General features: G+C 37.3%; 1 protein-coding gene and 1 long non-coding RNA gene across 2 annotated transcripts in view; one reads left to right on the top strand and one right to left on the bottom strand.

Moving 5' to 3' along the window:
* Window positions 1-12,924, bottom strand: part of LOC138708172 (uncharacterized) — a 144,660-nt gene that overhangs the window by 91,183 nt on the left and 40,553 nt on the right. The window lies entirely within an intron of this gene.
* The window catches only part of LOC138708170 (proton myo-inositol cotransporter-like), a 397,474-nt gene continuing 393,829 nt past the window's right edge, over window positions 9,280-12,924 (top strand). The window contains exon 1 of the mRNA XM_069838437.1: window positions 9,280-9,565. Within this exon, the coding sequence (XP_069694538.1) occupies window positions 9,390-9,565 (176 nt within the window). The 5' untranslated portion in view covers window positions 9,280-9,389. The remainder of the gene's footprint in view (window positions 9,566-12,924) is intronic.

Here is a 12,924-nt window from a genome sequence, read left to right as displayed (position 1 = left end):
TAGTGACTATTCTCAAAGAAAGGAATTCTAAGAAGGCTCAAAACAGATCTTACTCTACCTCAAATTTCGTTGCTGCTACTCGGTCACCGTTCTCTTATGGCTTGTGGAACATGATGTTCTTAGCTAATATTTTATTTGAAAAAGTAAAAAAACCGTCATTTGAAGGCATTTATAGAAAAATACACAAAAAATTCCTTTTGCAACAACACTGCGTAAACATCATTTAATGCCCTGCTATGAAAATGTTTTAACTCACATAAGGGACTTTATAGCAGAGAAGAAAATATGGGTTTCGTCAGATGAAACAACAGATGTAACTTGAAGATTCACAGGCCATGTTACCACGGGAATATTGCCAGCTAATTGTATGACGATATTGCATTGTCTAATAAAGAGAAGGAGAAATGTTTAAATCGAAACATTAAATTTTAGCTACATATTATTTATTGCAGTACCTTTCAACATGATAGCTAAGTGTAATGTATAATTTCTTTTTCTTTTTTTTTTTTTCTTTTTATTCTGCAATTCTACAGAGTTTCCTGTTTCATTTAAATTTGATTTTAAGTTTTGGATTTGTTATTATCTCGGAGCTTTTCCCTTATAATAAAACCCTGTTGCAGTGCTTTTCTTCTGGAGAAAAAGATTGTGGAACTCTGTGTAGAATATATATTACAGCAGTGTGCGGGAATTTTGTCGTTTTTAATCTTCTTTTCGTCCAACTGTAAGACTTTCTAGGCTTAAGCGGAGTTAAAAAAAAACATAATTATTAACACATTTTTCAGTCCTATAATGAGAAACATAACAAAAAGGTGCTGGAACCCGTTCTGGTGTATTTCGGCAGAAAAAAAAGCACTGCCCTGTTGTATAGGCTATATATTATTTGGTATGTCTAACATTTACTGAAAATATTGTTTACAGTTGTATACAGTTTATTGTTTCAACTGACTATACCTGCATATATGATGCATAAGAGAAAGAAAAGTTCTGGCATCGTTTGCTCCTTTTCTTAGCCTTGGGCATATAGTAGTTGCTGCTTACATAACTTATGTTAAATATGACCAAATGCGGGGCTTTAGATGTAGGCCTAAGTAACTCCAGTTGACTGATATGACTGCAAATAACCTAAAAAACATATGACATTATAGCCTATAACACTGTCTAAAATGACGAAATTCCGCAAGCCATTTGTAAAATAAAGGAATTTTACATACTGGTGTATAAAAATTGTGCTTATATTTATGAAGATAATATAGAATCCTGACTTACGTAATTAAAGACGTAGTGCCTACCTAATTATTTATTGACAGTCTAGCCAGGAAAATTTACCACAGCATTCCTTAGACAGTCTTATTCCTTATAATAGCTACGGTACTGGTATATTCCAAGACGAGAACAAAATCTAAGAGTGAAGTAGCCCTCTTCAGCGTAAACTTGCTTAGAATGTTGCGAAATAAGTCAGTTGGCCACATACACTGTCATTATTTTTAAGACTCGACTGCCCCAGACTCCAGAGTTATCAAATTGGGCAGCAAAGCAAAATCTAAACTAATTTATATATCAGATTTCGAAATCACCAAACTTCCAAATTCAGAGACTTTATGATTTGGAAATGATTTATCAATAGTCAGTCAATTTGCAATACTAGTACCAAACAAAATTAAATGCTTTTCTTTTACATATGCCTGTGATGCAAGCAGTAGTACAGGAGGGACTCACTGGGCTAAAGTTTCCCATTTTTCAAAATATGTTTTAAAATTACATAGATTTAAAGCTTGAAGAAACAACCCACCATTGTTGTTGCGAGTGCGACATTGAGAGATAAATATTATTTGTTTCTATCTACAATGACCAACATTTAGGGTAACAAATCCTTTATATTTCTGCTGACAAGTTGTTTTAAACTGACCAATGATTTTCGGAAACATTATGAAACTACTGGCCTTAACAAAATAACTAGATTAAGTAATTATTATTTAGGTTTGGCGTATATTGATTCACTCTGCAATGATAGGGAATGAATTTTGCTTTATAACTTTTGGGGAGTCTAAATTTACTTTAAATTTCATAGTATTAAACTGGTTTTGGTGTCTTTTAAATATGTTGCATGTAAGTTATAGGCAAATTTGCCAAGTGATGATTAAAAACTTGGCCCTCCATCTTAAATTCCTGCCTATGCCAGTGGATACAAGTGCTGTATCAGGCAATATATGTACATTCAAATGTAAAATGAAGTTATTAAAAATAGTTTGTACAGGAAGAACTGTGAATGCAATCTCATGCCGTCCCTATACTTAATTGCATAGAAATAGATTAGTATATAATAGAATACTCTAATAATACATTTATCACAAAGTACAAATACTGACGAAAACTTTAGTATATGGTTTACCCACTGCCAACAAATTTATCTTAAGAGACTAAATGAGCAGATTTGTCTGTATTTATCGATTACACATCATCACACTTACGAAAAGGCAATTTTCAGTGCCATCAATTCATTTTATGTGCACAAGAAAGGAATTTTGGGGGCAGAGGGAGAAGGAAGGAAACCACAAACTGAAGTTTATTCAAATACTGAAAAAATTATGACAAAGTTCACCATTTAGAAATGAACATCCACCAAGAGAGACCTTATCTCAAACACAAACATACTGAAGGCAAACTACTGTAAACAGGTGAACTGAGTTGCATAAAATTTTTAAGCCTCATAACGAAAAAACGATAATTTTGAAATATCTCACTCGATCTACAAAAATATAATTTCCCCGTCGTATTAAATTAATCAAAGCACTTAATATCCGCAATCTGTTATTTTATTTTAGAATTTTTGTGCGTTTTTATCACAGTGGTCCCGGGACCAAGGCAATCGTCATATTTCTCAACATCATAATTTCTACAATATTTCGCAACAATTTTTTCCTGATTGACTATTGCCTTCAGATTTACCTTTTCCTCTTATTTTAGACCTATCTTCCTCTCGTAATACACCTATTTTGTATTTCATCAGTAATTGGAGGGCATGATCAGAGTGCCCTTGGTCATCAAATATTTTAGTCGCATCTGCACCGCAGGCATCCAACAATATTTCAAAACCACCTGGGTGTTCATCCAAGAATTCTGTTACATCATGAACTCCGTTGCCATATATACACCAAGCAGATTCTTTACTACGATGCTTCTGTACTTCTTCCAAGCTAATAATCCGTTCATGTTCTCCTTCCATAATTGTTTTTCTCTGCGTCACGACAGTAGCAGACGATGTTTGCAGACTGCTTTAAATCTGCGTCCAATTGGTACAGATTACGTTACCGGACACCGGAGTAGTCAGTTTCTGGAACAGAGTATGCTTATATAATTGGCGGTGACAAACACTAATACTGGCTACAGGTCGAAGTGTGTAATTATTTATTTATAATTTACCGAAACGAGAAAATTAAACATTCGATTCTCCACGATAACAATCATTTATGTCATCAGTGAGTTACATAACCTCACTCCTGTTCTTAACAGCATGTTAACGTGTTGGTGTTTTCTGGTATGTTATTCATGCAGACTGTTACTTTCCAACAAAATAGAAAAAATACGTGCCATAATTTTGAATGTTGCATTACATTTCGACAGTCTATATGGTTTTTAATAAGAGAAAAAAAATTTCTGGGCCTGCATGATATCCGTAGCACACAACGCATCCCACTACGTGTATGTGTAAATCCGCCAATTTATTTCAGGGGCTATTGTTAACTTCAATTTTTTTTATAAACTTATCATGTTATTCATTGAATGAATAAAGGCATAGTCAGTGACAAAAGTAAATTTTTGTAACACTTACAGTACAATTTTTCTCACAGCAGTATATCACAGCATGTTCACGTGCAATCACTTGTTCACACGTAGCTACTTTTGTTACGCAACAACCATCGCCATGGAGGTACAGAAATCCATGGAACAATTAATTCCAAGTGATATCACAGTTTAGTCACAGTCTAGTATATACAGTCGCGAAGCTCAATACGTTGTAAATATGCAAACATTAGGTAGTTGCTCACCACTAGGATCGCTAATATCGCCTCATTATAGGCAATGCAAAATAGTACCGTCACAGTCTATAGTTTCTAGCACCCTCAAAACTCAAGCTTCGTGACTGTATATAGTAGACTGTGGTTTAGTATAAACAGTCACGAAGCTTGAGATGTAAGGGTACTAGAAACAATGTACTGTGCCGGTACTATTTCGCTTGTCTGTAATGAGGCGATAGTAGTGATCCTAATGGTTAGCAACTATCTATGGATGCATATTTACTATGTATTGAGCTTCGTGACTGTATATTATACTAGACTGGGTGGGATCGTAGATCAGTCATACATAAGATCGGAACGCAGAAAAGTCAGAACCAACAATTAAAGCAAGTCCCAAGAACTCACACGTGCTAAAAAAAAGAAAACCAGATCCCCAACAGCAATGATGAGGAAAGGTCTTTCCAGTCCCCATGAAAAAGGACAAGAGGAGAAGACAAAACAGTCGACAGAGAAAGAAAATGTGACCCGAGGTCCCCAAAAAGATAAGATTCATATGGATGAAAATATGCCTACAGTGTGATTCTAAATGATTGCCTTGATTCTAAAAAAATTGCAGATAGTATATACTGGACACAGAAAAATGTTACATACATAAGTATATGGGGAAACTCTCTGTCGCTGAGGCTGTGGTGGTGTACGATCATAAACTCTTCTCGTCTGTTCTGCAGGCATTGCTGGATTATGCGTTCCATCAGTCATTCTTTCAGCCATAAGGTGTACTATCATTTGTGCTTAACTGTATTGAATAAGAATGAAGAGAAGTGCGTCGACAGTCGGTTCAGTATTTAACCCCTCTCGGAAGGGCTTGTATCTTGTCTAATCTGACGACAACAATGTTCAATGTTTAATATGCCACATCAATGTACAGGCAAAAACGTACAACATTAAGCGTCACTTTGAAGTTAAACATTCTGTTACCCACGCTCATATTATCGGCGAAGAGAGGAAGGCATTAATAACGAAACTAAAGGTCGAAATGCAGTCTTCTTACGACGAGGTAAATTTAATATCATTTCAACTAATTGAGTACTCTAAGGGCAATATAATTAAATGAATGGTTAGGTTATAGTAAGTTTATTTTGAACAGTTGTCAGCAATGTATGGGAATTATAAAAACGTTTGTTGAAATGTTGAAGGATTTTCTGTCCCTTTAACTATGTATGTATTTTTTTTTTGTATAGAAACAATGTCATTAAAATTCATTTTTCTCTTTCTTTTGGAGCACATTGAGCCAAGTTCTGAAAGAGCTACACATGCAAGCTATATTGTTGCCTTAAATATCGCCAAAAGTAGGTGGCCTTTTACGGATGGAATGTTTGTTAAGGAGTGCATGATTTCAACTTCAGAGATATTGTGTCCTTCCCTGATGACGTTATTTGAGTCAATTAGTCTCTCTCCACAAACAATCTCTTGCCGCGTGCAGGAACTTCGTGAACATTTTTATGACGCCCTTTTCTGTAAATGTTGAGCAGGCTCCAGTCAAATTCTAAAGAGAACTGATAATACTTCAATGTCACACAACTCTGAAAGATAGATATTACGATATTCCAGTCGGCCTCGTTGCGTATTATAAGAACTTGGAACAAAACGAGATTCCGCGTAACCGCGCATTGACATGTAAGTTAATTGCTATGTTTGACTATGCGAACACATACCGGTATTCTTAGTCATGAACCTGAATAATAGTAAAACTACGTCATGTTTGTCCGATGTTGCGTTGGAAGCAGTGTTAAGCAGTCATTCTGCTCAAATAATTTTCCCTGATATAGCTAAGTTGGTGAAATCAAATAAATGTCATTTGTCTTCGTGACTACAGAAAAAAAGGACAATTATTTTATTTTGTTGTATTATTTTGTAATGGCCAATTGTAATTCTTGAGTTCTTTCTATGTGTCATCAAATGTGCCCTCCATATACCTCACTGGCTCACTCCACCCCTTGCACGCATGCTTCCCTCTCGGATATCGGTAGCCTATTCCGCCTCTTTCCCACTCACTCGCTGCACCATTCATGGTAAGCTTGTAAAAAATATCCAAATCAGGGCAATTAATACAGAATCATCGTGTATAATACAGTAAGATGAAGAGCCAACCACCGGGAATAGCTCAGGAGAACGGAGGAAGACGGAATTAAGACGCAAGTTAATGAGAGAGCATCATTCCAACTCAGAACAAGCAAATCTACACCAGCACCGGACCGGATATAAGGTATGAAACAACGCTACTAGCTTGAAAGGTGCAGAAGGAAACGCCTGACAATATGTAGGTAAAGTAGGACCAGACACGACCGAACAAGACATACGGAACCACTTTAAAAAACAGCGCATAGTGGTCCAGATCGAGGAAAAAAAGGATAACAGTGAATTTTCGGACTGTGTAGAAATCAGGGGCGATTAGTCGAGTGAGGTAGGTGAAGTGTCACTTCACTTATTTAAGTGTAGCACATATATATATATATATATATATATATATATATATATATATATATATATATTTATTTCGTATTAATAATTAATTTTAATTATTACCGGAACCGTATTTCTAAAATAAAAAAGTTTTTTTTCAGCCGTTATGCACAGTGGTTAGTTGTATAAATAGTACTGTCTGAGCGCCAGCTCTGAAACCACGGCAAGAATGCGGCGTGGAATCTATAAGGGGTGATGACGTAAGATTGTACTATACTAGGCTAAAATATACATAGCGGCAGGAATGCGACTTGGAAGCGATAAGTGGGCAATGGCGTAAGACTCAAGGGCTAATGTTTGTACTACAGAAAAAACGCACGCGCACGCACGCACACCTTAGCTGGCCGTGCTGAGCCACGTTACCCCGCTCCCCAATTCCTCATACACCGATCTGCCGATTTAGTGGAATCCGTTTGAGTCTAAAGAAAGCAGCAAAACAGTACAACGCAGTCTGTTGTGACGAGAATCCAAGAGACTCCGCATACCGGTAAAGCATCATATCACAAACATGTATGTATGTATGTATGTATGTATGTATGTATGTACGTACGAGGTTGCGAAAACGCTCACCGGAGGACAGGAATTTCTTGAGGTGCAAGAAAACTTGAAAATCGCTGGGAGCAAGATCAGGACTGTAGGGTGGATGATCAAACAACGCCCAGCCAAATTCCGTCAAAACAGCTGCTGTGCGCCGAGCCGTATGTGGACGAGCATTGTCATGGAGGAGCACAACACCAGCAGTAAGAATTCCACACCTCTTGTTTTGAATGGCACGTCGCAATTTTCGCAGTGTTTCACAGTAACGGTCAGCGTTCACTGTTTCACCTCTTGGAAGGAAGTCAATGAGCAGAATGCCCTTCCTGTCCCAGAACACCGTGCACATCACTTTCCGTCCCGACAGCGTCTGTTTGAATTTCGTCCTGACCGGAGATCCACTATGCCGCCAATGCATTGACTGCTGCTTGGTTTCCGGGGTGAAGTGCGAAATCCAAGTCTCATCGCCCGTGACGATCCTGTCGAGGAACTCGTCGCCGTCATCGTGATACCGTTGCAGAAATGTCAGTGCTGCTCCTAAACGTTGCATTTTGTGTTCGGGTGTCAGGTTTTTCTGCACCCACCTGGCACCCACTTTTTTGAACAGCAGGTGCTTAGTGACAATCTCATGCAACAAGGATCGCGATATCTGCGGAAAATGGCTGCTCAGCTCCGTAATCGTGAAGCGACGGTTCTCTATGATGCACTGCCGCACCAGCTCAACACGATCATCATTGATGAGGGACGGTCGCCCTCTGCGCTCTTCATCATGGACACTTTGACGACCTTCGGAAAACTGCTTACACCAGCGACGCACCATCTGCTTACTCATGATGTTCGGCCCATAGACCTGACAGAGCTGCCGATGAATTTCAATTGGCACAATGCATTGTGCATTAAAGAACTTTATCACCGACCGAACCTCGCAGGCGGCGGGAGAAGGAATAAGAGCTTCCATTTCGGACCACTGCTGCCACGCTACTGGCACCAGGCGGGACCTGTCCGGCTGGCATATGATTGATAAGTCATAGATCTATTACGCATGCGCAATTGACACGGCTAATTACGTTTACTTTCAAGGGGAAAAAATCGGGAAACTTACTTTCTGGATGCGCCTCGTATGTATGTATGTATGTATTTTATCTCGTCCTAAGAATCATACAGGAAGATGTTGGACATGTCAAAATATATTAAAACTAGAATTAGTTCTAAAACTAATACACATTAGCAAAACAATAAATATATAAAAGTATATAACATGGTGCATAAATTTGACAAATGACTGGACACTATAACTAATACAGTGATGTTAAATACACAACTAAATTTATACTGAAGCAAAAGAAATGTCGCATGTATAAATTAAGGTAAAACAAAGTATCAAATCTTCACACACTAAACCTAAACCGAAACTAATAGTTTAGATCATCTATGAAACCTTAAATATCTAATATTAATAAATATATTCTGTACATACAAACTTAATAAGAATTACTAATTGTGAAAACTAACATTGAAGATATTCTTGTACTGAATAAAAACAACCATCCATAAGAAATGTCTTTAATTCTGTTTTGAATTTAACATCTGCATTTAAGTATTTAACAGTCCAGGGTAATCTATTAAAGAGAAGTCTGCCATTGTAATAAAAACTTTGTACAAAAAGAGAACTTTTGTGCCCAAACAGATACAAATTATACTTTTTTCTTGTATCACGGTGGTGTATGTGTTCATTTCTGGTGAAATTGTGGAATTGTTTGTGGACACGAATCAAAATCTCATATACTGTATGTAAACGCACGGTAGAGTGAGAATGTTCAGAATTTTGAAATAAGATGTACCGGTCGGTACAGCTTGTGTTGCTGGCTTTATGTGTCATTAGTAGTAAAATAACATTTTTATTCACTTAGTACATTTTGAGGAACTTAAAACTAAACTAAATTGAACTAAAATAAACTAAACTTAATTTCCAAATTAAAATTGACCCTCACGTCTGTAATTTATTAACTGAACATAAAATATTTTGCGTCTTGTCGAGCTTGGACTATGTATTCATAGAGGTCACTATGTATGAGACTGGTAGTGTCATCTGTTGGCCAAATACGGTATTTATAGTCCAGTGTTGTTTCGATTCAAGACGATTTACGAAAACTTTGTAATCGACTGCAATATCGATTCAATCTCGAGTAACGAGAGGAACATGGCAGAAGTTCGGAAGTAGCGTCTGCTATTGTCAATGTGTCGTGCGACGTTGAAGCGTGCAGTAGTGCATTTTTGAGAGCTCCAACTTGTAGTGGCGCATGTTTTCAGACAACGATGACGACCAAATATGAATCCACTAATAATGTTACGAGCAGCGAAGATCTTGTTCAAGAGAAGTCAAAAGCACGTACGCCCTCCTTTATTTACGTGTTGACATTTCTGAGTACAATTGGAGGATTTCTTTTTGGTTATGACACGGGTGTGGTTTCGGGTGCTATGCTTCTCATTAGGTGAGTTTATTAGTAAATATTTATCCCAAGTTTAGTTCTTCATTACAATGCTCTTATATTTGTAAATTTACATTAAACTGACCGCCAAACCCCATGCCCAACCTGAAACAGATGACAGATGTTGAGTGTGCGTGTTGTAAGCATATTCAAAAATAACGAAACTAGAAACATAATTTCTCTGTGATTGTTTCAAAATAATATAACTCTATGTTTAATACAAGGGCAAAAAAATGGATATTAAAGACACATTAAATGTTTTTGGATGTACATCATGTGATATTTTATTGTGTTGGCAACAGTATGTTGTTAAAGTCAGCTGTTTAGCCTCCACTATTTACATACATAGGTACGTTGAAAGGAGTGTCACATCAGTATAGTTGTAAACGGTAATAAATTATGTTACCCGGCATGACAGCAGCGATAAAATGAAAAAACATTGTCGAAGTTAATGTCTGTTAGAGAAAATTGATTTATTGTTAAGAAATAGAGGTCAAGCAATAGAATGTTGGTTTTTGTATTTATTTCATGTTTATTTTATTTTATTTGTTTTGTGGGAGACGTAGTTTATGCGATGGTTGTCAGTGGATGATTCTGCTACTTCTAAGTCTTTTCTTTTTGAATGTCCAGTTGGTCAGTGGGCACCAATTTTAACGCCAGGTTTGTGAATACGTAATTAATAAAGATTGGTCGGTTTTGGGGTTTTCAGAGGAGCCATAGTTGAATATTAAATAACTTCGATTTCTTCGTGCGTGCGTGTGTTTTTTTTAAGCGGTAAGCGAGTTCTCGTAAGGTCGAGGATCAGTGGCAGCTTAGGTTTGGTTTGGTCTGGCTTTTGGTATGCCATTCATATATTTTCTTTTTTCTTTTTGATAGTTGGGTAGATACAGTAGATAGAAAGCGAGATTGTAAGCTCGAGGATTAGTGGCAGGTTAGGTTTGGCTCGTTCAGTCTTTTAGTATGGTTTTCATACTTACGCTTCTTGCTAGATAGGTACATAGATCTAGATATAATTGTGCTGTGTTTGTGAAAATTAAGCTATTTTGTAATTTTTCTTAGAAATTGTCAATATTTAGCCATTTTTTAAATTTGGAATTTGCAATATTTCATGATGTTTTAGAAACTTAAACTGTGATTTTCGCCATTTTTCCAGTAATTTTCGTGTCTGAAAATCGTAAAACACTACTATTTTTTAAAGAAAAGAAGCAAACTGAGGACGTCGTGACGGACTAGCTTTACCCCCATTTTTATTTTCTTATGATTTGGTGCCGGTTTCCCTCTGTATTGCGCACAAATCAAATTCGAAGGACCATTCAAATGCATTTTGGAAATCTATAAAGATCTGGTTTGAACTTTTGCATTAGTTTTTATGAGGAAATTTCTCCCTCCTCGTAGGTTGAAATGGTGTTTCGGAAATCTTCTTGGAATACCAATATTTGTTTTGATAATAATATTGCATCAATTTCATTTATTATAGCCGTAAATATAGTTTTAATAAGACAAATAAATTTTAATAGGTTGCATTTGAATATGCTACGCGTCCACACCCGTGGGGTAACGGCTAGCGCGTCTGGGCGTGAAACCAGGTGGCCCGGGTTCGATTTCTGTTCGGAGCAATTTACTTGGTTGAGATTTCTTCCGAGGTTTTCCCTCAACCCAATACGAGCAATTGCTGGGTAACTATCGGTGCTGGACCCCGGACTTATTTCACCGGAATTATCACCATTTCATTCAGACGCTAAATAACCAGAGATGTTGATACAGCGTCGTAAAATAACCCACTAAATATATGCTATGCAGCGCTGTCTTTATTTTATTAGTATGGTAAAGGAATTTGTTTTGTGGTAAGAATGTATTGAAGTATTTCCGTTATCTCATTCATGAGAAACAAGTTTTTTAATTGAATATTTGTCCGTTTACCATATAAAATTATAAGTGTTTAATATTTATTTTGAACATTCTGTTTTCGCGAGTCTTAAGCTGAAATCTTCTTCTTTATAACATAATTTATGTAAAGGTTTCCCGTAACAGGAGTTGCAATTCCTTCCGGAAAACCGGCAATGTTCGGGATTTTAGTCATAAAAAATGGAAACGAAGTGATATAGTTATAGTACATTGCAGCAAAGAATGTTCACTATGTTTGATTGTGCGCTGTACATATTTTATTCTTTTAGGTACACTAAATGCAGTCACAAATAACGTTGTCCAAGTTTTACGGAAACTAATTATGGCAACACTATGTATAGCGTTTAGGTGAGGGGTTTGGACTTTTTTCCATTGCTGGTTGTCACAATCAAAAATTAAGACACAACGTTTCGAATGGTGGTTCTCCCTTCGTCTTCAGGTGGAAGGAAGGACAGAAAGGAAAAAACCTACTGTTGGGATCATTACGTACAGCTATTCTGTATGACTTGAATACAGAATAGTAAATCTACTGGCATGAGCCTGTCGCATTTAAGCGCACTTACTGTTCTCCAACCAGGAGATCAACCGTGAAAGGAATGTGCTTACTATTGCGTCATCTATTGGAGCGAAGTAGATAGATAACATTATCGTTATAACGTCAGTTTAAAAACCATGCGCTCTCCTGCTTATGTATGGAGAGATTAAAAGACCAGGAGATTAACAGTGATCTAATTTTGTAACTAGGGTAGTATAAACGTGTGTGTCAATGTTATTGTTTGTGCTGTGAGAGCTAGCCAATAGAGAAACGAGTACCCACATGTGTGACCTTATGACATCAACATTCATTCACAGCATCACCCCCCTGCGTTTCATTCCGGAAAGACTTTCTTGTGGTTGGAGCACAGTAAATGCCATCGACCTGGACCGGGATCGAACCCGCAACCTCGAGTACAGAAGGCCAGCGCTATACCGACTAAGCTACCCAGGCAGATAAATAATTTAAATTATATATATATATATATATATATATATATGCGCGCACACGCACAATCATTCACTCGCTCGCTTGCTCGCTCGCTCACTCACTCACACCGGCGTGGCTCAGTCGGTTAAGGTGCTTGCCTGCCGGTCTGAAGTTGCGATCGGGCGCGGGTTCGATCCCCGCTTGGACTGATTAGGTGGTTGGGTTTTTTTCGAGGTTTTTCCCAACCATAAAGTGAATGCCAGGTAATCTATGGCGAATCCTCGGCCTCATCTCGCCAAATACCATCTCGCTATCACCAATTTCATCGACGCTAAATAACCTAGTAAAAGCCTAGTAGTTGATACAGCCTCGTTACATAAAAACACACATACGCACACACACACACACACACACACACACATATATATATATATATATATATATATATATATATATATATATAACTTATCTAGTCGACTTTCTCAAAAGCCGA

Source organism: Periplaneta americana, chromosome 10 (assembly GCF_040183065.1).
Source record: "Periplaneta americana isolate PAMFEO1 chromosome 10, P.americana_PAMFEO1_priV1, whole genome shotgun sequence".
NCBI lineage: Eukaryota > Metazoa > Arthropoda > Insecta > Blattodea > Blattidae > Periplaneta > Periplaneta americana.
Note: the sequence above shows the minus strand (reverse complement) of the source record. Positions and strands in the feature narration are given on the sequence as shown.